We start from the raw sequence: 26,564 nt of genomic DNA, 5'->3' as shown, positions 1-26,564 counted from the left end.
GATGGAAGAGATTTTGGTAGCATTTTAAAAGAAGTGTATCCCGATTTGTCTTAGGATGGATCAAAGTCAGAGGAGTTTCCTAGTATTGGAGTCCTGTAATGGCTTGATGGCTTTGCCTTCCTTTTGGAAGACAAAGAAGAGCAGTTTCCCATTTGCAAGTTACTTGTCCCATGCCTCCACAAAGTGAAGTGAAAGATAAGGAAGGAGCAAAGAAATAAATAACATACTCATTTGATGAAAACTGACTGAAGAAAGGTTGCACTAAACCTGTCCTTATATCAACTTACAAGCTTATTTTTTCATTGTATTTTCACTCCTGTATCATTGAGGAGAGAGAATGAGAGAGTGGTGTGGTGAAGCTTAGCTAGTTATTGGTGTTAAACGACCACAACTGTAAAACAGAGAAAGTTTAACTGATGCTGATAAACTGCTGGATAAGTGTTTCTGCTGGAATATACACTGCCACTCTAATATGGACAGAGGAGTAGATTCCTCTTGAACATCCAGTCCATAGGTTGCCAAGGAAATGGGACACGGGTGTTTGATCAATAATTCATATATCAGATCAAGAATACTCACAAGAAGAATATAGATTTTTCCTTGGTTAATATATTGTTCATAGCATTATCTCAAAGAATTAACAGCACCTTTTACATAAAAATTCCAAATATATTTATCTAGTGAACAAGAAAATCTCAGCATCTCTAAGCATACTTCTGCAGATGTACAGTACTGTATTTATATAGATATACATAGATATATATATCAAAGTGAATTTACACTGTGACCTGGTGATTAGTCCAGCAATGAGTGAACCCATAAAAACCCACAGATAAGTCTTCAGGAAAATATACTGCTTAGGTGGGAGGCCAGCTACAAGGCATGCCTGCATAGGAGAGCTCTAGCAGCACCCGCTGCTGGCAATGAGGGACAGTTTAGCATTCCATTCAGCAAGCACAGCATGCTTAGGTCATTCCTGCAAGATATAAGAAAATTCCATATTTTCATGGCTAACACAGTTCTAGTTTTCACAGGTCGCATATGTTGCAACCACCTCTCTCTGCCTTAATGACCAAGAGGAGGAAGGTAGGACACCAAACCTAGATCCTGTCCATGCTTCCAAGTGGAAGTCAAACAGTACCAAAGATTTAGGCTCATGAAGGTAGGACCATGTCTGGTTTCGCAGAGGTTTCTTGAGCAGACGGTCTTCACTGGTTTGCTTAATTTGTGATGATTCTTTTTCTTTTTTTTCCTTTTCTGACTCGGCTGCTCACAGTCCTCTGGTAGAAATCATTTGAAAAGCGTGGTCAGCCTGTCCTGCCTAAGACGGAGAAGCAGACTGCTACCATTTCCCTGGGATGGGCACTCCACACTCATACCAGCCCACATAGTAGTAGGAAGTTGTGTATCCAATGCGTCCAAATGATACAGGCTCCTGGCGGTACTGGCGGTAATACCCTGTAGGGAAAAGACACAGGAATCTAACAAAAGTGACAGACACAGTGGGAGTCAATCCTACAGTCCAAGTGAAAGCACACAAGCTGTCTGCTAGTGAGCTTCATCAAAAGGCTATTTGTTAGGCCTGGTACTTGGCCTAGGTCTTTGTTGAATGATTTAACTCCGGTCTTTTATATTTCCTGCAGTTTTGATCAGTTTTACTGTTCTAAATCTTTTCAACTATTGTGTAATGCTGTGGTCTGCCAAAGAGCTTCTGCATTTCACTCCAAAGGTGGCTATATTTCAACAACTTTTATGAAGTTTGCAGATCAGTTTAAATATATGAAGTACTCTAGGGCAAAAAATACCATCAAATTGTATTATCTCATCAGGCTCAAGAGACTATCAATAAACATCAGCTTTTTACAAAATAAAAAGGTATCATTTCATGCAGTAAATATGAATTTAAGCCCTTTCTGACCCATCTGATAGACTTCTTCATCTGTAGAAAGAATGCAACTGCTTAATGCGTTAGGGGAAGCTCAGCATTCTTCTCTGCATAGCTTGTGCACTGGAACATCTGAAACACTGATATGTTGTGCCAATAACGTAATTCCTGTGTGCTCTTTATCTCAGTCTCCTAGACCTACTAATACACAATTCTTCATTCCCCTTCTGAACACAGAAATGCAATACTTCTCAGGAATATATAAATATCAGTGAGTACTTCAGTTTCTTCCTGGTAACACCACCATGAATATAAACAAATAGCATGGAAACTATTAAAGCCAGCTGAATAGCTTATATCAACTGATTTTTTTGAAAGGACTGGCTGAATTTCATGATTGGTTTTCTTTTGTGGAGTAAGACATCAGTCTGTTGGCTACATTAGTTGAGCAGTGTCTCAGAGGAGCTCCCTCAAAGCGAGAATTTTCACTTGGAAAGAAGTTTCTACGAGGGCAGAATAAAAGTGCTGCAGACTGACCTAGACACACTCCTATGTGTTTTGTACCGAATGAATTGGTCAGAAACCATTTGCAGAGCAGTCTGTTGAGCTGTAGCTGTCCATTGTGTTAAGTGGAAGAGTTTCTGCCCTTTGATTCAATAAAGATGTCTTAAAGTTGGGAAAAAAAGATTTCATAAGACTATACAATTTCTTTCTTTCTACTTTTGTACTCTGTTCCTGTAAATTATTTGCATTATATGCCCTTCTTTCTCTTTCTTCCTGTGCAATGCTCCCTACCCCTGAACCCTACAGATAGAGTGACAGGCACTTGGCCAGCATCCCACTCCCACACTGCCATACCTCGGATGGTGGGCAGGGCTTCAATGTACGACTGAGGTCCTGTTCTTCCATCCAGGTGTGAATCCACAAACTGGCAGTGGTCTTCACCCCTTCCCCAGCTATCCCCAATGCTATAGAAGGTATCTGAAGAGTAATAGAGACACATTATTTGATTCAGCACTATTTTTGTTTGGGATGCTCTTCTATCACTGTGGAAACAGATGTAAAAGAAATGTAGTTAAAAAAGAAATGTAGCAATGTCACCTGTGAACAAACAGAGGCTGAAAAGAGAGAAAATGCTACTTTCACATTACAGAAATAGAAATTATGGAAAACAAAAATGTTTCATAACTCAGTAAGGACCATTTTCCATTTTACATGTTTATGGATGCATTGCACCAATGATGATGGATACAGAGAATTTCACTGCAATACATGTAACACAACAGCAGCCACTGAGATGGTCCCAGTACCCCAGATCAACAACAGGGAAAGTTTGGTTCATTATCTATCAGCATACAGATCCATACTGTTAACCCTTGGGAGTACCACTTACTCAGCCACTGTGATACCAGCCTTCTTCTCCTCCATTCCTATCTGAATCTGCCCTGAATATCTCAAGGGCATATTGCTCTGTTTGGCCATGTGCACCCAGTGACCATCTGCCTATCGGGCAGGCATGAATCTTCCCAGGAAGACGTGCGGGGAGCAGAACATTGCTTTCAAAGGATAAAGTACAATGTCTTTACAATACAACTGTGCGTACACTTTTCAAGTTAAACTTTCTCCTGTTCTCTGTCCTCTGTCTCAAGAGCTCTGCTTAAAAGCTAATGCTATTGTAGGAACAAAATACAGAGGCAAGGCAGCCTGGCTGTCATACTGGACCTTCTCAAGAGGACTCTCAGATAACCACCACACAAGACTCAGTGAGAAGTAAAGAAAGTGAGAAGACAGAGACAATATCAAGTAATCATACAGCAAGAAAATAATCTCAGTGCCTACCTTTCAGGTCATCACTGAGGTAAATCTTGTACCTTAAGGAGTTACAAAGAACCACTCCTACAAACTTGCGATACCAAGTTCGCTTCACATACTGCTTGCCACTACAATCTGAATAGGTGGGGTCATATTTGAAAGTGAATGGAATCCAGATAGGCTCACCACCTTGAAGAAAAAAATTCAACATTAAGGACAGACATCATCAGTCTTAAGTAAACATTCCCACTGATTTTATTAAGAGACTTCTCTACCTACAGATTCTTAGTTCCCTTTCTAAACAAAGCCTGACGGTAGTTCTGACAGTGAAGCTGTCTAAATAGTCTTTTGCATTTTAACAGAATGTACAAAGCTTAACTCCTTTGCTAAACAGATATTAAAAATTCTGTGGTGGCTAACATCCTGTGATGCGAAAGAAAGTCTTTTTTTTCTTGCTATTGTCTTAAAAAGATGAAATTGGAAACCTACTTTTCTGTTTTGTTTTCTCACATTACATCAAAACAGTGGAGGTTCCAATAAAAAGACAAGCGAGTCCTTTCGTGGGGAACTCTGCCCAAAGCACTGCAGCAACAGTTTAATTATATCACAAAAGATTAAATATTCTACTGGCTTGCTTAAATGTTTGCTTTATACTAACTTATTGAAATGTTTCTTGCATTAATGGGTACAGAATGAGATAAAGAAGCTCCAATGCGGTAATCGGTATTCTTCTCTCTACCTACAGAGCAGAGCCCTGTTTTTACTGTTCCGTTTTGAGGTCGAAGGTATTTCTGTTAGTCATTCTTCCTCCTTTTCTCTAGGCACATGATTTAAATCTTGCAGACACATGCAGGTGAGAAGCAATCACTGATCAGTAACCCTCAAAACTGCACCAGTATGAAGACAAATGTAACTGGCCTGACTTTATGCATTTAGTCACATGGCAAAATGATTGCAGGATTTTGGCCGTAGATTTTTCTTTAGAACAAAGTATTATCTATTTCTTGAATGCAATGCTACTGCTGTGAATAGTCCACTTTCACCCATCACTTTTGCTCACTTTCAAATTCCTGTAAGAGATGAATATTAAATTGGCCTCTAAGAGCTTAATTCTCAACTCTTCATGCCCACAGTTCCCAAACTTCTGCTCTGGTAGACCTCTTCTTGGTCTTGGTTCTACCTATTTCTACACTGCAACAACATGAATCTTGGAATTATAGAAAGAACTGGGTTGAAAGACCACAATGATCATCTAATTTCAAACTCCCTGCTATGTGCAGGGTCACCAACCACCAGACCAGGCGGCCCAGAGCCACATCCAGCCTGGCCTTGAATGTTTCCAGGGATGGGGCAACAACAACCTCCTTGGGCAATCTGTTCCAGTGCATCACCACCCTCCTAGTATCTAACCTAAACCTCTCTGTCTCAGTTTAAGACCATTCCCCTTTTTCCTATCACATCAATCCTCGTAAACAGCCATTCCCCTTCTATTACTTTCCAAAAATCTTCTTTCCATTAACAGACCCACAAACTAAGTGACAGCAAAAAAACCTGGAGGTGACCAGGAGTATGGGAAGTCCACTATTAGAGGCCTCCCATACTGGCTGCCAGAGACACAGCATATCTGTACATCATCAGAGACATGTGGGTGGACACGTAAAAAACAGGCTAGTAAGCATAACCAAAATAGGAGGGAGGGACGTGCTGGACATTGTTTGTATGAACAATGTAGTTGAAAAGCCCCTGGACTAACCATTTAAACTGCTTAGGAAAGCTGACAGAGTGTAATAGCTGTGAAGGCCTTTTTCATGCTTCCTTTGCAAGAGCATGCACTGCCTGGGGTTACATATCAGCAAGGCTGTTCCTAGCACCAAAATACAAGCTCTTCTGATTACAGGCTGAATGCGCAATAAGCCACAAAAGATACAGAGTGATAGGCTTGAAAACAGAAAGCAAGCTCAGCAACTTCATGGCATGTCCCTGTCATACAGTTCAGTTACAAATCCTGGAATTTGTTATTATTTATAATAGTATGACAAACAGTGCAGATGATCATAACAGCTAGAGATTGGAAAAACTGGTTACGCTGTCCAAGCTATGCTCAGGCAGCTAAAGGACACAAAGAAGCAATACAGTTTAATGCTTTTTACAAAGCAATGAAGGCTGATTTACCAGGCAGAAGGTCGGCCCAAATAAAGCTCATAATCTAACAAAATTTAGAACATGTTTCTTTTCAAAGAGTATGGGGTCTTAAAACTAGCACAGTGAACTATTTCCCTGTCCTGCTTAAAACTGCAAATTCAACTGTCTGTTGGGACATGTCTCTAATATGTATATTCTGTTTTTCATAAATGTCATGCCCTTAATGAAAAAAAAAATGGAAAAAGACTTACCAGGAGGTCTGACAATAAGGAGGGGATTATCTAGAAGAAGGAAACAAATACAAAAGGAATTTCAGTATTTTATTCCAAATCTTTTTTTATCATATGAAACATATAGTATCTCTCAAGAAAACAAAGATTAAGAGTAACTGCCATTAGTTATGTTGTGAATGTGGGATTTATGTCTCACTGATTTGCAGAGCTAAACTGTGTGACTGACACATAGCGGCCTAACTTCCAAAGGGAAAGGTAAGCTACCTTTTGCGTGTAAACCTTAGTCTCAGACATTTATCATGTTTAGCTTGTTGTTGAGTGGTATTCATTAACATGTGAAATCTATCATTTTAACTTCTCAAGTCAGAATGGTAGAAGATTTTCAAGAGCAAACTGGACAGTGCCGAGCTCTGTCCAACACATCAGGAGCTTCTGCTTGTTTGGAATTTTTTCTTAACATAAGGAGGATGGAATAGGCATGGAATATGGAAAACACATCAACAGTACCTAATAAGTGAACTCCTTGTTCATTACAATGTCATATCCGCTGTCTCTTAACTGGCTTTTATTATACACAAAGTACCTGAAGAAAAAGTATAGTGCTTATATACTGATGGGGAAAATAAACTCTAGGGATTTTACAGTTTGATTAAAGAAAACAATGGTTTTCTTTTCTCTTCTGTACATTACTGAAGGTAAGATGCGATATTTTCAGTAAGCTACTTGATCCCGTGGTAGCATTCTTCATGGGATACTCTCAGCAGCTCAAACCTTCCAATTGTACTCAAACAGTGCTTAGAACCAGCAGTTTCTCACTCTCTTTTGATCTATTCAATCACTGTAACTATACCATTTGGCTTTAGTTTTAGCAACTGCTTTTGTATTTGTGCCAGCTGGAAAGCCATCTTTGGCCACGTGACAAGTGCAGAACACTGCTGCAAATAAAACTTTAACTTCAATGGATTTAACTTCTTACAGAAAGTTCATAAGGTGGCTGATTGTGGTTCGAAAAACTAGGCATTCAGAACTGCATACTGGCAGTTAGCTAATCAGCAGAACTCCCCACAAGGCACAGCATGCTGCATTTGCCCAATGTCAGACCTCTTGGGATTTATATTTGAGCGTCTGCTACTCCTTTTAAGAAAAAACAAACTCTGAACATGTCATGCAGGACCATTTACTTTTCTTGCATCTTTGTCTCCTTTTTGTGTAGGCTTACTTTCCATGGTTTTTAATGGCTCCACTGAAGTGAGCACTACGGGTTGAAGCTAAAGAGCAAAACCAGAAACAACATAAACCCCATACTGTCAAAAGGGCAAAATTCAAAAGAGACAACTGATCTATTGCTCAAGTAAAGATTAAAGAATTTGTACTTTCAGTGGAATCATTGGCCTTTGGCTCAATGGAAGAAGAAATGGGTAAAAATAGCTCACTGAACAAGCTATTTTTAGAAGGGGGTGTTGCTCTTGGGCACACTATTAGCCCTGTGAAAGAGAAGCATGCTTTGTCAAAAAAGGAACAGAGAACTTTGCCCATTTGATGGAACAATTGTTTCCTATATTTTTTCCAGAGACAGCCACTACCAACTGCTCAGCTGTTCACAATTAGGAAACCAATTTACCAAATGTTTGGTCAATCTATCAATTACATTAAACTTCCCACTGCTTCTGTATTTTGGAACACTAGTAATCTTTTGTATTTTAAATTTAACTTCCTGTTCCCCTGAAACTTTCACATCACTTACATTTTCATAGCGGCATTATGACTGTGTATTATGTTCCTAGCTTTACTGAAAACAAATAATTAACCTTAAAAGCTCTCAAAGTAGTAATTTCAGGATAATCACCATTACTACCATGTTTGTTTCAGTAACTGCCCTCCCACATCTTCTATTATGAATTCAGTTCTGTGATGAAAATAAAAAGCAGAACGTACCAGACTCTGTGATAAATGAGACTGAAGAGCTAACAGGTCCATAACCAAAGGGGTTCTTTGCTTGGACTTTAAAATAATATCTGAAACACAATGAGAAGAAAAATAAGATTGAACCGTTGATTTCACTGCAATGACTAAATTAGAAATAATATTAACATAGGGAGACAATCAAACCAACACAATTCCTGAGAGTTTGAGTGCCCTTTTTACTATACTGCAGAATTGTAGAATGGCTTGGGTTGGAAGGAGCATTAAAGACCACTCAGTTCCAACCTTGTGCCAAGGGCAGGGCTGCCACCACTCAGGCTGCCCAAGTCCCCATCCAACGTGGTCTTGAATGCCTCCAGCGATGGGGCATCCATAACCTTGCTATCTACCTCTGTAAAAAGTCTATTTCCCTCTTGCTTGTAATCTCCATTTATAAAAACGATTTGGACTTGGATACTCAGCCAGGCTATGAGCTGGCTGTTACAAATTTCATCTTTTTGTAATTCTTATTTATTTTTATCATCTTCATAATTACATTCACTTTATAAGTAACAACTAATAGCAGTAGACTACAAGAAAAAGGTTGCAAGGAAATAAATTTTGACCTCGGGAACCTTTATCCGGATTAGTTCCTAAGAAAGTAGCGGTATAACCTGCAAAACTAAAACTGTATCAGGTTTATACAAGATCAGAAGCTAAGCTTTTGACCTTTCTTCACAAACTCTAGCAGCATCGAGATTATTTAAATCACATGCTTAAATTAAAGCACATGACTAGCCACTAGAACTCCATTCTTTGCCTGACAGAAACAAAATTATTATTCTGACTCAGGGAGAAGAATGCGTAAGCATATTTTTTACTTCATTTCCAAATATCATGATTTTTATTTTCTGCCTACCCTGACATTTATTTTTATGTTTTTATCCAGTCCAGCAGAAACAAACAAGAATGGAAGATTACTGTAAAAAGTTCCAGCACAACATTTTTTAAGTGCCTGTGTTTAGGTTTCCCTTTCTTGCGTGCTTGCTCAATTACACCCTTGTAAATAAATTAGTAAAAATAAAAAAAATCTCTGTCATATCCACACAGCCTAGAGCTAGCTTTTCATCCAAAAGCAGACATTTTCAAAACCACACTGTGTGACCTGCAATATTGGGCAAGCACTTACTCACAGGAATAAGTGCCACCAAGCATTGATGGGCAATGTTCCATCCAAGTGGCAGGTCTGATAGGAAGCCCCATGAAAAGCATCATGCTGGCCACCCCATCCTGCAGACAAACCCTTGGGCACTGCTGTGCTTGCATGGCCCAGCAATGGGGTGCACTGGGCTAAGACAGAAAGCTTCATAGCAGCTATGGTCTGCCATCCCCTGGAGGCTTCTGTACAGTCTATGTACAAAGTACAGAAGCCATCTACATCAAAAGCTTTGCTCCCCTTCCTTCACTTCTGTGCACATGAAATGGCAGTAGTCCCTGCAATGTAAGTGTGTAACATGTGGCTTAGTGATGAATAAGATGCTCATGCTTTGCAAGCTAGCAGGAAGCAAGCAAATTCAACAGCATCCAGCTGCAGGAACCTTGTTTTTTCTAGCAAGGAGTAAGTGGGCAGCAGGAGTGGGAGTATTCAGGAATATTCCTGAATGTACACAAAGGGCTTGCAGTTTTCTTTTAAAAGACATACACACCGTGGCAAAATGAAACCACATTAAATAGTGAAATTTAGCAAGGCTGTGTTTTTTTATAATTCCCAGCATAATCCTGATAAAAGTCTTGTCCTGTGGTTTCAACTGTTGGCCTTGTTTTCCTGACAGCAGCTTGCGAGTGTTCAGTGTGGCTGGGGAAGGACAGGGAGGCAAAGTCCTCCTGCATGCTCCTGTACCCCAGATCAGAGCATGAAGCAGAGGACTGCTTTAATTCCCAAGTTATCTATGTTTCCAAGGGACACTTGCACCAGTGGCCACACTCCATTCACACCTCCTTTGTCACTCACACCTCTGTGACCAGGTGTCCTACTGTGCACACAAAAAGCCCATCTGAGATACAGGATCATTGGGGTAGCCTGATTCACTGTCTGGAAAAACATGTGATGAAGTTATGAGTACATTTCTCTTTACTAAATTGGAAAATTAGTTCCTAAGCCTTTAAATATACAGGAAGTCTTTCACAGTGCCAGAAAGAAAGCCAGGACTCATGACTTGCTGACCTGTGATTTAAGCATAGACCATGCTATGCTTGCTGTATTAAGTGCATCAATAAAATAATGAAGTCAGTATATATTTATTTCTCAGACATGACAAATAAAGAAGAAATTGCCAAAGCCTTTCTAGGCCAGGTGTCTGACATTTTCATTAGTCAGGATCTTATTTGCATTACAGTTGATGGATTTGCCAGGAAGTCTCAAATCGATATAACTCAACTGTTCCTCATCACATAAATACATGACGAAAAACTGTAGTGTGGAAGTTGATTGTGCTTTTATTACACTTTGCTCAGCCAGACTTGTAATAAATTGTTATCAATAGGCATATAAGAGCCTCCACTGAAAGAGATGCAATACTGTGAGTTTTTAACACATACACAAAGCCTTTTTTTGCTAAAAATAAACCTCCTTTGAGATTTCATATACCACATCTACTGACATGTAAAGAAGGCATTTAATAAACTGCAACAGAGCAATGAATATGTTCATTTGACTATTCTTATCCATACATGTCACTTGGAGCAAAATGATTTTATGACTTAATTCCAAGTGTCTCCCTCTTGCTGAAAATTAATTGCTGGAACTTGTAGCTACAAAGGGAGATGATCACTCAGCGGAACAGTTAGGGAAGCAGTTGTTAGAAAGATTAATCATTCACAAATCAGTTCCCAGGTCCCACCAGCAGCAGCCTGAGATGATGAGACATGTAGGCTGTACATGCCTACTCTGGCCAACCTGGGAGCACCCCAACACCATAGCTGCATGTCATCAATGGATAAAAGGACTGTGGCTGCTGATACCCCCTCAGTGCTGGAGGAGAGTGATGGTGATTGTGCAGAGGCAATGCAGGGAACAGGGCCTACTTCTGTCAGGGAGGAACCGGCATGTGCACCTGACCTGGCTGCAAAGAGGAAATCCACATGGGGTGCTGCTTCCGTCAGAAAATGGCTCAGCATCACATATATCACGAGTATGTATACTAAATACATAATAATTCACTAGAGTGGGGCTGGAAGGGGGTTTTCTGCATGGTTGCGGTCAGGTAGGCATGCATCAACAGGTCTACCACTTGCTTGAGAAGAGGGCTTCATCCACATCTTACCTCTTTTATGCTGCTCTGGTGACACAGCAGCTGGTTGTGGCTGATGCTTTGTTTAATGGAGACAGAGAAAGGAAACAGAAATTTTCAGCCCATTTGGCCCTCAGAGCCAGAAGATCTCGCAATTGCTCTGTTTGAGCAGCCTCCTGCAAAATGCTCTGCAACACCACTAGAACTGGTAGCAGACATTCTGGGGTTAAAAAAGCCCTGAAGGAATAGAAACCATATAGAAACGAAAGGTTTCAAGATAAAGCAGCAAAAGAGGTTGTTCAACATCAGAAGGCTACCTAATTCCTTCTGTAAGGCATTGCCACGGCTTTCCTGCAGAAACACAGAGGAAAGCCTAGCCATATTAAAGAAGGAGTTTGAAATGTTTATGAATGTGATTGAAAGAGATTGGATTTAGTGGTGAGTGGATGCTCTCCAGCCCTTTTCATTGCCCTTCTTCTGTGATGGCAGAGAATTAAGCTTAGGAAAAGGACACTGTCAAGATTGCCACTTTAAAGATTTAAGGTTTAAAATTATTTTAGCACCTATATTCCTATGTCATGAGGAAGCACTCCTGTGCCCACCAAAGCTGACCAGTGTTTTGCAAATGGGAAAAACTTCTAATTCTCAACCAGAGGCCAGGCCAGGCCTCCAAAGAAAGCTTATTGCGTGGGCTAAATTTAGACTTCAGTTTTGTTTGTAAAACCTGAACACCTGGCAGACATTTTCCAGGACATGTTGGCAGCTTCAAGTCTTCTCCAGAGCTGACTTCTGACACAATACTAACCCCTTTCTGGTATTCTGACTGCACCACAGATTGTACCACCAGTAACCCTGCAAGGAACACCCACCACTCCATAGCATCTGCATATAGCAATCTGACTTAATCAGAGATATCTCACACTATGCATTCCTAAAGCAAACACAACATTTTTAGACCAACTTCAGATACCATGCCATGTTTTCTTAATTAGGATGGGGTTCTTTCCCAATGGTTAGGGAGTTATTTTTAAGACTAAAAATATGCAGTCAATTCAGCCTGTGGATGGGGAGAATGTGAATGAGATTGGCTGATATGCACAAATTTTCTCTTGTAAAGAACCCTACTTCTCCACCACAGACCCCACACAATGCCTTTCTTTCTTTCATAGAGTATGCAACAGAGGCCAATGGATTACCCTGCTCTTCAGAAATAACAAATGGATTTTGTTTGAATCTCTCTGCTTTGAAAAAGCCTTCATATTCAACAAAGGAGTCAGTAGATTTGTGGATATGCAAAAACCTTGATGTTTCTATAAAAAAATTCATTTTACTACTTTGATCTTCTGAAGCATGGAGTTCACATAGATCTCAGCAGACGTATCGCTGGTTGGCAGCTCCATTCCCACTGATTCCTCTGCTCAGAGCATGGCTGCGGCTCCATGGGATTTTCACTGCAATTGCTCATTTAGGTGACGGAAAACTTTTGAGGTTTTGGGCACAAGAAAGACCTATAGTAGACATTTGATACTGTCCTTAGGACAGCAGGAGAAGGAGGCTTGAATGAAAGACATTAAGAGCACGAGGAGCTGGGGCTAGCAAGTGGAAAGGCCAGAGAAACAAATGATGGAAGATCTTTCATAGGGGAAGCTGGGGCACAAGGGCAGTGCCTTCCTGGCCTGCACAAGGCATAGTGAGAGTTGGGGAGTGGGAGAGAAACTATGGAAAACTGGTGAAAAGGAAAAAGGCTGGGGACGTAAAGGAGTCTGGGGTGTGGAGGCAGGTACTAGAGGCAAGAAGAGAGAAGTTTAAGAGAAGTTTAAGAGAGAAGTGATGTTCTCATGGAATGAAGATGTACACACAAAGGCAGGAAGGTATGCATCTGCTTCTCTCACTATCTAGGAACAGAGTTTAGGTCATCTCAGATGTCATCTGTCTTGTTCTACCAGGTGAAATCCAGAGGTAAACTGTGCCCCACACTTTCCTCAATATTTTTATAATAATGACGTTTTATAATAAGGGCACTAGTAGATGCAGAACATCCAGCTGTAGCTCTCTGCTGTACAAATAATTCTGCTTTAATGCACCATGCACATCTCATAAGGACTTAAGATTTCTAGATAAATAATCCTTAATATAGGCGTAACATATTTAAGCTATTTAGATAGACCCTTATTTCTTGAACACATTCCTGCAACAGTCAATAAGGATACTGCAACTCTTCACTCACATTTCACAGCTGGTTCCTGCTCAGCATTACTACTGCTGACAAGGAATCTTGTACCTTAATATTGTCCCTGGGAGCTACAATAAGAGAATCAACAATAGCTGGGGAAAATCACTCTGAAAAGCACTGTGCCATGGTCAGAAAAAAATATGCCAACTTGTTTTTGAGACCCAAATACTACACTGCATTGACTTTTCCTAAATATGTTAATTAAGTGTTCAGATGAATGTTCAGATAATTCTTCTATGTTTTCCAAGTTGAGGTTTATGGTTTTAGCAATTAACCAGAACCTTGAATAATATGAGAAGTTATACAGCAGTTAAAACAAGTGGGATGTAAAACCTTACTCTCAATTGCTTTTAACACTCATGCATAAATCATTTTGGAACAAAAATATCCTTTAACGAACACTGTTTCTCTCTTCTGTGCTGCTGTGGCTGTTCTAGGAATGACTGGTCTGATTTATACTTTCTCATCACATACGGCGTGCTAGTTCCCAGGTTCAACCCCAGTGCATCTCCCATGCTATCAAATACACGAGCAGCACATGACACCAGTGCTTAAGAGACTGTAGTCATCATAAAGTGAAGAATCATCATCTAGCAAACAGCAACAACAGAAGTCTTTCAGACTCAGAATTTGAGAGAACAGGATTGAGACACTGCGTATCTGTCAAAATCAGTGATTTTAACATATTCCCTCTGTGCCCATTCACTTCCCACCCAATCACCATAAACTATTCCAACATCATGCATAGCAAGCATTCTTGTTTTGCATCTTCTGTGAGATTTTTTGATAAAATATGATAAGATAAAGAGCTACAGCTCCTGCCAAACTGACTTCTGAACAAGTGTCATGGCCTCTTTACACCGTGAAGGCTCCTCTACTGATACAACTGATGTAAGCAGACAGCAAAAACAGGCCACAGAGAGCTGGCACCTTTTCCCACCACCCCATAGCTACTAAATTTTGAGTATGCTGGTGTGTTGGAATGGCCACATCACATTACAACAAGAGTATATTTTAATACACTCTTCCCACAAAATTTGATTCAATGATGCATATGACTAGAACACAAAGTTTTTAAATGATATTTTTTCTTACTGATAAGTGTCTTTATATACACAAACATATATACTTGTACACACAGTCATCTATTCTAGGATTAACATGGTAAATACGTCACATAAACTGCTGTGAGATTTACAGAACAATTTTCTGCCAAACAAAATGACTACAATCTGTATGAGATATGGATATTTATACTAAGGCCAAGAAAAAAAAAAGTTTGTAAATAATCAAATTTGTTTTACTTCCCTTCCAGAACTGAAAAGAATGGATCAAATTCTTACCGTGTGTTTGGCTTCAGGTTCTCAATTGGCAGATGAGTAGTACCTGCAGTCCTAGTTGACCACTTGTTTTTTAAAAAGTCATCATAGGATGCACTGTAAACCAGATAGCCTGTAAAAAGGAAAGACAAAAAGCTGGGAGGATTTTAAACTTAAGTGGTATCCCAAGCTTAGGTGCCATGTTAAATTTCATGAGTTAGAAGGAATGTAAGCATCTTTGAATTTGTGAGTTAATGCCTAGCTCTCCTGGAACCTCTCAGGCTACAAGAATTTCCTATCATTAGCCAATAACAACAGTGCATTGTATTACAGAACGGTACCAATATGCAATTACTGATTTAAAAGACACTGAAGACAAAAAGATGACAAACTCAACCTATCCACTGCTTTAAGTTAGACACTCACTATGCAGAAACATGAGAACTGTGTAGATGTTGTGCTAAGGGATGAGATTTAGTGGGGAAATGGTGGTGGTGGTGGATGGTTGGACTGGATGATCTTGGAGGTCTTTTCCAATAATGGTGATTTTATGATATATAAATTATATTCTCCACTTCAACACTGTGGTGTCTAATTTCTTTTATTTTTAGATAAACTGTGCTCTGTGAGGTACTGGATCTACAGCTTTGAAGAATTAAGTGCTGTAGGACAGACACCACGTGGCCCGTTCAGGTGCAGCCCAATTCCTTACAAACCTTTGTTACATTATTTGGCTCTGCTAGTTCCCATCTCCTTGCCACTGCTGCCATCCACAGAGGTGGCAGCACCAAAGCAAAGGCCTTTTCCATGTCTTACTTCAGATATTCTGGGTCCAATGGCAAATAGACTTTGATTTTCTTCTAAAAATATTTCAGTAATTTATTTCAGTGTTTTCTAACAAGTTTTGAGATTCATTTTTGAAGTCAGTTTGTGCTTTTATGTGGCTCTTAAAAGGTCTTAGGTTGCCTTAGCTCAGAGGAGACTGAATGCAAATGTGAAAGATGCTCCAAAGAAAAATATGGGAAGTGCTTGCAGTGGTGCTGAGAGTGCTACTCAGGAGCAGAAGTAGTCAGTCAAACTAAGTACTATCACAGACACTGCACTGGTGAGAAGCAATGCCTTCAGAACTGCTGCCACAGAAGCAGAGCCAAAATCTGAAATATCTGGCCCGGCATGAACAGATAACTCTTGCACTGAAGGATGACAAAGGACCTTTTTCACCACTAAGAAAGCAGCTCACCTCCTTCAGAGAACTGTTAACACAGAGAGAATTTCACGAGCAGTTGGCTCAATTTGATAAAAATGGTCATTCAGCAAAACCTTCCCCCCTCAGGAGAACAGCCCAGCCTACCCATGTGCTGGAGACACCAGCTCTGCAGTACCTGTTACCATGTCTCCCCGAGCAGGCTTGGCCCAGTCCACGATGACAAAGGAGTGACAGCCTTCTACTGCCACAACAGTGATGTTATGAGGGGCTTTGAGGGGATGTGTGTCTTTCTCTTTAAGGTCATTAGGGATGATCTCATCAAGGCTTTCCACTTGGAAGTGCTCCAGGGCCTCTGTCAAGGAGCAGGGGGCTGCTGGATCTTTATTTAGATAGGTCACGTAAGGTGCTGGAAGAGACAGGGAAGGGTGGCACTTAGTTAGCACATAGATTTCAGAGAGTAACACGCAGGCTGCCAATACCCTGTGTGATTCCTACAGCTCTGACTAATAGACAGGGACCACTGTGGCCTCGGCCAGTTTGGGATCACACCAGAATTTCCTATGTCTCAGTTCGTGTGCATTGCTTTCTCTTTTCAGTGGGCACCAAATGAGTAAAGCCTGGCTCTCTCATCTTTACAGTCCCCATCAGCTATTTATGCACATTGGCAAAGTTCCACACAGATTTCTCTTCTTCATATCGAAGAGCCCCAGCTCTCCTAGCTTCTCCTCACATATCAGATGCTCTAAACCTTTCATCATCACTTTCATGGCCCTAGTGGCTTCCTGCATTTCTGCTTACCCTACCTAGCCAATCTGACTTGGGCAACTCTGGCTGTCCAACCTCTACACATTTCTTTGTACTTTAAGGTGACAGTTTCTGCCAAGTTCTGTAGACTTCCTTGTGCTATGGCAGTAAACCTGACCTAAAGGAACAACATAAGTATATATCATGGTAGAGAAATGATTAGTGCTGCTTGAGCCCTCTTTAGCCTTTCCTTAGCTTACGCCCCTCAGATCAGACTCTTGCACTTTACCAAAGGAATTTAGAAAGGAAAGCTAAGATTTTGGTGGTCTCCAGGTAAGCAAGCAGTGTACAAATCCCAACAGCTTTAGATTATAGCCTTGCCCTTGCCTGGCAGCCAGGAATCTTCTCATGCATGTTATCTCTCTCCATACAGAAGTCATCTGCACTAGGGAGATATGCAAGAAACCATTTACTGGTCTTTGTAATCAGAAACCACTGCAGCAACAAAGCATGGCTCCTGCTCAATTTGATTCATAAGCAGGGGAAAACAGAATGCCAACACTCAGGGCGAGCCCACACTCACAACTGTACCTAATTACCTAAAGAGAGGGGGTCCGTTTTTACTGCAAGAGACAGAGGAGAGCAGTCTGGCTGCAAGAACCTCTGCACGCTACCTACAGCTGTTCTGGGATGTTGGGTGGAAACATCACACAGATTCTTGGCATTTTACACATGGGAACAGACCCTACCAGGGCCTTTGATCAGTATCTAAGACTTCACCATGTCCTGTACAAACATTCTGAAACTAGGTTGAAGCAACAGGATGAACAAGAAGAATAATTCCAAAGTGAAGTCTGAACACTTAAAGCAATTAAGAGTGGTCCCCTGGGTATTAAAGGATTGGGAGTCATGAGTTTCCACCTTCCAGGAACACGACCTGTAATCTCTAATTTTAGAATACTTATTTTGACTGGAATTTCACTTTGGCTCAGTAAATAGATTAGACCATCTTGTTACTTATTTAAATGTCACCACAACATTCAAAATAAGGACTATAACACTTGCTTTTGGAAATGTTTATTCAATTGCAATTAAAACAAAAAGGTATTATTTTTTCCCTAGTGCCTTTAAATGCTCTAATGTTTCTTGGTTTACCTTATTGGATTTCATGCCCTTAGGAATTTTTTCCAGATCTTGCAATGAAGCTAATTTTAGCCCTTCTAGCTAAATGAATCAAGAAGTATTGTCAGTGAGAGAGCTGAACAGAAACATCATGAAATTGTTTGGACAGTAAAACTGAGGATTCACTGGAAAAAGTCTTGGCAAATATAAAAACAAATATTTCACTCCAGCAGCAGAGCTCCACTATAAGCCATGAAGCCTGCAGATGTTGGAATGGAAAGCAAGACATGATTCAAAAATGACGCTCCATCTCCTGAACTCACATCTGAAACACCAGGCAAGCTAGCACATGACCAGACTTCAGCTAAAAGTCCAGACATTTGCAAAAGAATGATAGAGGTCAAGCAGTCTTGGCTGGAGGCTGGAATACAATGCCCTAGCACCTCAAAATCCCTCCAGTCTGATCTCAAGCTGCTTCTCTGACACAGGACCAGAGCAGCTCTGAGATGAGAGCAGCAATGCCTATTTACACACTTGAATGGCTCACATATGCTGGAGCAACGCTCATTCCTCCTGCCAGCATACTGTGTGTTCGTTCCCTATGCTCCTTCTGCAGAGCAAAGAAATAGCAAAGTCAAATTTACATCTGCAGGCTTTACTTTTTGGAAAGTTCAGATTCAAATGTCATTCACTTATTGACTTTCCCCATATGTCCTAAATGAAACACACCTTTGATGTACATGGTGAAATTACAGGCGTTACATGGGGCAGTGAAAAGAACTAGGTCTTCCAGAGGATGATTCACATCTATGTGGAGACTTGTACTGCATGCACTCCCGGTGTGAATTTAAAGTGATGCAGCTGAGCTTATTGGAGCACCAAAGCAGATACTCTTACTTTCTCACTGACTTCAAGTAAACTGAACATGATGCAGAATATAAAGCAGAGTATTTACATTACAAGAGTAAATAAAGGTGCAAATAAGCAGTATTGGTGCGAGTCCACATGCAAATGTGCAAGCGTCAAAGCAATGAGCAAAGTACATTTGTTTAGGTTTCCCTGATGCCAGCCATTACAAGGACCCCACACTAGTCTGTTGCTCATATTCATGAAATAGCCTTGGCTTAATGGTTGATCTTCCTAAAACAAGAATTACTTGCAGCACTAGCAGCAAGCTACATAATACAAAGTATATCCTTACCAGTGAACCGTTTCTTTCCAGCAATGTCATATTCTGATACAGGGCCAGTACCAACAACACTAGTCTCTGGATAGACAATTTCTGATTCTGCTGTTGTAGTGGTAGTGACAGTAGTGGTGGTCGGTAGCAAAGTGCTCTCGAAAAACTCATAATCTTCAAAGGAAACACAAAATGCAAATGTTAGCCTGTTTTCACATTCACAACACTTCACACTGATTTGGCTTAATTATGAGAATGAAAACATTTACGTGACCAGCCACAATCCCAAAGAAGTGCTGTGTATCCTACTACAGCTACTGCACGTTTCTTATGGGCCTCTAAGTCACAGTTAATCATACTTCAGTGTCGCAAGTGTTTCCACTAAACTGATGGACAGCAATCACCAGGTAAAAAGGTCATTCACACAGGTAAAAAGGGTGACAATAAACAAATGTATATTCTACATATTTATATAATCTATATTCTGAATGTGCGTTATCTGTCATCTCCCCTTACCACCCCTAAAAGAAGACAGCACAGTAATCCACAGCCACAGCTTTTTAAGCAACCTCCTTGTTACTAATCTAAAATCTTAGAGCTGTTTCCTACTGCTTTTAAACCCTCCAGTAACTTACAGACATGGTGTCTTGTATTTGCCATTTGCAGTCCCATTAAGGGCAAGCAAATTGGCACATATGAACCTCCTGATATTCAGCTGTACTTGATATTCAGTACCATTAAATCCAGCGCTCTCTGAAAAGCTACGACACTACAAGACTAACACAGAAATTGAAGGGAAAGAAGCATTTGACATCCCTGCCATGTCCTCATATGGGCTATGAAAACTCATCTGATTACTTGTATTTCTTTTTCCTAAAATTGCTGCAGTCTCCTGCAGGTGACCTGCCCCTATAGGGAGCCCCAGCAGAAGACCTGCATGCTGAGGATGTGGGGATGTAAGGAACTTAGGCTGTAGAACTCGTGCAGGTTTCAATTCATTTTCTCCTCAAATCCTAAATGTCAGCCTCAGTATGAAGCTTCTGGAATAAAAGTACAAAACTCTCAGGCATTTTTCTCTCAGGTGCTGCACTCCCTTTTCAGAGCTTTTTTTGACTGTTGGTTTGACTTAAATTCCCAGGACCACATCCATCAAAAGAAAAACTTTTTTATTCTAGAGCCGCAAATTACACTACTGATACTAAAAGCTCTGAGGTCAGCAGAGGCCTGTACTTATCTGCTTTAATATGTGGGTGTAGGAGCTAGAATATGGGAAATAAAAGGAGCAGAACATCAGAAACCAGCCGAGGTGTACAATGAATATTAGTCCCAGTAATTTATTATTTTCCTTCCTTCTGGAAATCAATAATGAAATGCTAAGACTTGAAGCTTCCTCTTAAGCTTTGTGTGTCCTGACTTATAGCACCAAGATGGCATGAACATAACTGCAAAAATGTTTCCCTCTTCTCCTTTTATCTGTTTGCAAATCTTTTTAATTTAAATTCTGCAAGGATTCAGCAGACTAATTATTTTATGCCTAGGTGATCTCACTCAGTGTGAAAATATTTTATAGTCTAAATGCAGACTACACATCAAAAAAGACAAGAAAATATTCATAACACTGGATTCATAATTCGTTGGCACTCTAGTGCTAAAAACACGTGTTTCCAGGACTCAGACAGTATTTTGATTTTCTATTTCAAAACAGTTCAGTACTTTTAGACTAGATGTTGTACCAGAGAATGTCTAGTATTGAGTGTATGAACCAGCTCTGAATGTCATTTATTTCCAGAATAGGCTCCTGTTAGATGGCAGGACTGTAAGAAGGGGACCCTCATGTCCATTAACAGTTGCATTTGTACCACTGTCCTTCATGTATGATGCAGAACTACGGAAAGTTTTTCCAGTTCACCACTGCTTACTTAAACTGCCGTGCATGTGTATCAATCTGCCATGCAAACTCAATTTCAAAGAAAGAAGAGGGAAAAAAACAGCAACCCAAAATGTGTCATTTGCAATAGATACTTATAGTTAATCTGTACCATCATCGTATATCACATATGCCTCTGGAGTTGCTGTCACTTCTGAATCCAGTCCTGAGAATGTATCTACTGCAGGAAAAAGAAAAAAAACAAATGTTGTAAAATTCAACGGTCTCATTCTCACCCTCCTATTAAAATATTAAAGTTTAAAATAAAAATATTTATCGGGTTGATTTATGAAGAAATAAGACAATCACCAAGTTTGCCAGATAACACAGCGACAGTCCATTCCACATATTTAGAATAACTGATGAGTAGCTAACTAATATTAACAGCCAGGAGTTCTGCTGGAGGAAAATGGTTTGAGAGCTGCTTCTGAAAACTGAGAGCAATACACCTTCCAGGGGCTCTGCCCTGGGCTCTACAGCTCTTGGAGCAAAGGCAGACTATCTACGACCACATAGCACTCATGTCAGGATTTAAAAATATTCTATAGTCTCAAGAGTTGCAAATATAAGAAATTCATATATATATATATAAAAAAAGAAAAATTCAAAGCAATTCAAACAACTGAAAACTTCAATTCAAATATCTTTCGCAAGGTATGAAAAAAATCAAGCAATCCACCAATGCAGTCCAAAAGGCATGAATTTGTGCAGTGATGCAAGTTGTGCTGGGTCTCCCAGTGTCTGGCACCCAGATCTCCTCTGCACTTGCTCTAGTCTGATCCAGTATGCTGAACAGCCATTATATGTTAGGGTATACACATGTAATTCTGAAGTACTGTTTCTGCCTTGGTTTCATCCAAAAGGAATTGAAATTGTTCACACAGAAATTGTCCCATAATACATATAAAAGCATGGCAAGTAGAGATGATTGGGAGGTGTACATTGAAACCCTCCAATTCAAACCAAAGGCCAAAGCAAAAGCTTCCTAAATTCCCGCTCATGTAAATCACATGTAAATCATCTTAATCTCTCTGCACATGAGGTATCCAGCACCTAATACACCAACTGCCAGGTAACTCAACTTGGGAATTTGGAAGGCTTCCCAGCATGCTTGGAGAAATTTCTCCACAATATTCTGAGTACACAAGGCTCAGACTAGCCATGAAAAGCAATGCAAAGAAATCAGAAGTGTGATGCCAAAATTCACAGCAGGTAAAATCAGAAGTCTTCAATGAAACATTGGGTTTGAGGGGAGGGCAGTACGCAAACAGAACAGACAGGCAGCAATGACCTCAAGATAACTGCTAAATTAGTAAGTTCATACAGAACTTGGTGTGAGAGAAAGAAATGTGATTTTCACTAGGCTAGTACTATGAATACTGGAATTTTTCAACCGCAAACACTAAACAAATTACAAATCCAAATGATACATTTTATATTGCTTTTTTAAAATTTAAAACCAATAATTATTGTAAGAAATGATGGATTTTTTTCTACTACATGAAGTTTCTTTTAAAAAATGAATAATACAGCAGTAATTTTAATTCCAACATAAGCTACAAAAACACAGGAAATTGGTTAAATCTCACCAGACTTTCATAGCAATTCTGACTTCTTCTAATGGTATGTTTAGGCTGCACTCTTCAGAAGATCAGCCACTTGAAAGCCACCTTGACAGGCTAGATTTTCTGTGGAATTCTGCAGATCTTCTTTGACCCCATCAGAGTAATCAGGAGACTCAGATAAGCTAGAAATTTGAAGTATTTTGTATGGTAGATTTCAACTCATTCACACCTATTAGCTAAGGAGCTTTCATTCATATACAATGTATTTATTTATGCTGAATTCTATTTTCTATTTTTGTACCTGTGCAGCCTATTCTACTTCACTTTCTGTGTTTTGTTGCATTAGCTATGGAATGAAGAGGATGGGGTAGTACCCAAAAGACGTGCCGCTATTATTTTCTCCCCATATATCAGCTGCATTTCTCCTGCTTGCTCCAAGCACCCATGCTGCATTTTTCATTTAACCCTACCTGTGCCAAGTAAGGCTACGTCTTGTGTTTGCCATGGTCTTTTGCCATCTGTGAAGACAGCAGACTGCTCAACCACCACTTGATTTTATCACACAAAGCCAATGGTTGAGGTTCCACTTTTATTCCATGTGAGATCACTAAAAAAAACTAATTTCACTGGCAAATCACTCCAGTGCGGTCAATCCCCTTCCTGAAAGTTCAAGACTTTTGATTCTAGTGAAAAGTTGATAATAAATTCTGCTGGGTTAAGCAAGAATTCTGCCAGAGAGTAAGAGAATTTGCCAAAGCTTAAGCAGAACATGTGGCGGTGTTTTTTGGCACTTGCAGACTCTGGCTGTTTAGGAGTAAAGCTCTTAGAAACAAAATAACAAGCTTTGGAAGAATAAGCATTTCATTAAATGAACTGGAGCGCGTTCCAGATGCAGATTAAAAGGAAAGACAAAGCAGAAATATGATTTGGAAACCGTCAATGGAGAACAGCATGAAATGTTTTGATAGTTCAAGTAGTAGTTGTTTATCTCTCTTGAAACAGATACAGCACTTGTTAAACAAACAAACAGCAATAATTAAGTAAATACTATCATCATGCTTTCTTCCCAAGGAAGCTCCTCTGTGAACAGGCAGGTTGTCTTGCTGCATTCATAAATTGCTGGCCACCAGGATGAAGGGAAAAAAAGAAAAAAGATGCTAGAAAATCCTAATCACTCTTCAGACAAACTTTCATACTTGTTAGGTTGCTCAAGTTATATAAGGAATGGAAATCCAATATCATCTTGTACTTGTACACCTCAATCCACTTGCAGACTTACTGTTGAAATGCCAGACAGTTTGGGAGTGACTTTGAGAGTCATTCTCACTGAACACACAATCTGTACAAAAATACTTTTTCTCATTCATGGCTCTAACAAAGTTCAAAGCATCATCAAGCTACTGATGGAAGGCAAAATAAAAGCCCCAAAACACACAGAATCACAGAAACACCAAACAGAATGTTTTTACACATTCATAAATTCACAAGAAAACTCCACAACCCACACCTCTCCTAAAAATAGTTTGTATTGTTCAGCTTCTGGAGCCTTTTCTCAGATTTAGCTATGCTATGCTTCACAAAATGTTATTGTTCTTAATATAATATATTTATTTTTATATATATAAATAATATATATTCTCAGAAGAGGTCCCTCATGTATCAAATAGCACAAGTGGTAGGAATGGGAGGGACACTAACACAACCAAAAATTATAGTCCCACTCAGACAGCTTACAAAATACCAGGCTGACCATGTACAGCAATATTTGTTACACTTTCGTAAATACATAAGAGAGCAGTGAAAGTACCAAAAGGATTAATGACACAGACAACCATGGGGCTAAATATTAGATATACATTAGTACCATAAGTTATTTTAATTCCATCTGTACAAGGCAATAACGTCTCTAACTTATTACTTACCCAGTGAAACTAGTAAGGAAATTTTCTGTCTTCTCAGATCCTTTCTAAAGCTGCTGTCTTTACACTCACTACTATTTGCTGAAGCCATATCTTTCCATATCTTCTTTACTCTTCAGTGTGATAGTTCAGACTTCCAGGCCATGGTTACATGACCTACTAGTAAATCTACTTTGGCTTCAGAGACATAGGTGTATAAGAGAAGGTAAATGGGCTTAGTTACTCATTGAAACTAGCTACTCCAGATGGCAGATGTCTGACTGCAAACTCTTTCTTTAGGTTACAGCCATGCTTCTGCTGCCCCTGGGTAGACTAAGCTGGGGACTACCTATAAGTGGAAAGAACAAGGACTGCCATGGTGCTCCTTGATCTAGTTTCATAAAGTAAGTAGCTAACTGATTTTCAGTGCAACATTCAGGTGACAAAAGGATAAAACCTGATAAGAACAGGCTCAACACTCCACAACTGCAGTTGAATTTATGTTTGTTTTCTTTGGATTTTTGATTTGCACAACATCCTAAGCTTGTTTAACTGCATGAGAGAAACAATGGCATCTACCAACACCATTTTTTATCTTTAGATGAAAAAGAAATTAATGTACAAATCTTTGCATTATCTGTGCAGAGCCAAGGTTGTCTTTCCCCAAGTTCATCCATACTGTGCTGCATTTCTGCTTGAAAATCTCTACCTCTGAGGTGTGGCGAGGTAACAAAAATCCCAATTTTTGAATATTCATCCCACTATAGCTCAAAAGACACTTTTCAGAACTTACTGTGAGAAATGAATGCAAAACAAATAAGCTAGAAAGACATTTTTGGGTCCTTCCCTGGCTTGGAGTGAGGACTGGATTCTAGGTGGTTGCTTTAGCAACAGAAACACTGCCTATGTTTGTGCATATGTGCACGAACATATGTGAAAAGACTGGATTCAAAAGAAGATGAGTGTTTTTCTGAAATCAACATATTTCCATGATAAACTTCAGCTTTGGGGCAAGCTAGCATTTTAGTGGAAAACCATTTAATACGCAAACCCTTCTCTAGCTTCTCTAATCTCAGCTCCTTACTTTATCATTAGGACCAAAATCTTCAGAGGCAGATTCTTTTCTGCTTTACATTTATGCAAGTGTGGTGTACAAAAAGCATGACCAAACAAGTTCAAATAGCAAAAAAAGAATTTACCTTCTGCATTGCACTCTGGCAGCCCATCGAACCCTAACAGTAAGTTGCCTTCATCATCATACTGTGCATAGGTGCCTGGAGGACAGGTTGGGGGTGGTTTCTCAGTGGGAGGTTCAGTTGTAGTTGGCTCAGGAGTGGTAGTTGTAGTAGTTGTTGTGGTGGTTGTAGTAGTTGTTGTGGTGGTTGGTGGGAGTGTTGTTGTAGTTGTAGTGGAGGGAGTGGTTGTTTTCTTAATCATTTCAAGACCAATCAGAGGTTTCCCTCCAAGGCTTATTATAGGTTTATCTTGTGCACTTGCTACAGGCTTACTAAATCTGCCGTGTCCAAACAAAGGTATTCCATCAGGACTCACCATTGGGGCACCCTTTTCATCTAGGAGAGAACAAAATCAAAATATCTCATGCATTATCTGTGGCAGACTTATAGTATGGTACTTAGCAACAGTAAAAACCACATGAACACTGAAAGCAATTACAACCTGCTGTAATTAATGTGGCCAAAAAGGATGTTGATATCTAGAAAAGACACACGGCTAAGAAAATCACTAAAAAGTTCATAAGAATCTCAGGTAGATCACAATACTGTTCAGTGATACCAGCTGTCTGATGAATGTTTATTGGGTTTATTGGGAAGAGTAGAAGGAGATTTCCTTTCAGAATCACAATATGCAGACTTTGCCCACATTTAATCTAAATCAGTCTTTTAACTGATGAAAAGTAGGATGAATCCATATTCTGTTCCCTATCAAATATGCACAAGGAAAGACTGGAATGAGCTAGTGAGGTGCTGTCACTGCCACTTTTGTGCCAAGTCCCAGATACTGCAAGTATTCACGATCACCAGTACAACTGCAGGCACTAAATCTGCATTCAAGAGATCTATTCAGATGGAGTGATATTCAGCCAG

The 26,564-nt window shown here is 39.9% G+C and overlaps 1 protein-coding gene across 1 annotated transcript in view; it reads right to left on the bottom strand.

The window, feature by feature from the left end:
* Nucleotides 1-589: 589 nt before the first annotated feature.
* FNDC1 (fibronectin type III domain containing 1) overlaps nucleotides 590-26,564 on the bottom strand; it is a 64,422-nt gene continuing 38,447 nt past the window's right edge. Inside the window, exons 11-20 of the mRNA XM_042874681.1 lie at nucleotides 25,659-26,030; nucleotides 21,109-21,177; nucleotides 19,091-19,243; nucleotides 16,199-16,429; nucleotides 14,841-14,949; nucleotides 8,008-8,087; nucleotides 6,091-6,120; nucleotides 3,725-3,886; nucleotides 2,744-2,866; nucleotides 590-1,458 (exon numbers count right to left, since the gene is read on the bottom strand). Of these exons, the coding sequence (XP_042730615.1) occupies nucleotides 1,343-1,458; nucleotides 2,744-2,866; nucleotides 3,725-3,886; nucleotides 6,091-6,120; nucleotides 8,008-8,087; nucleotides 14,841-14,949; nucleotides 16,199-16,429; nucleotides 19,091-19,243; nucleotides 21,109-21,177; nucleotides 25,659-26,030 (1,445 nt within the window). The 3' untranslated portion in view covers nucleotides 590-1,342. The remainder of the gene's footprint in view (nucleotides 1,459-2,743; nucleotides 2,867-3,724; nucleotides 3,887-6,090; nucleotides 6,121-8,007; nucleotides 8,088-14,840; nucleotides 14,950-16,198; nucleotides 16,430-19,090; nucleotides 19,244-21,108; nucleotides 21,178-25,658; nucleotides 26,031-26,564) is intronic.

The sequence above is a fragment of the Lagopus leucura genome, unplaced genomic scaffold (assembly GCF_019238085.1).
Source record: "Lagopus leucura isolate 7727_CA_CO unplaced genomic scaffold, USGS_WTPT01 Super-Scaffold_73, whole genome shotgun sequence".
In the NCBI taxonomy this organism is placed as follows: Eukaryota; Metazoa; Chordata; class Aves; order Galliformes; family Phasianidae; genus Lagopus; species Lagopus leucura.
Note: the sequence above shows the minus strand (reverse complement) of the source record. Positions and strands in the feature narration are given on the sequence as shown.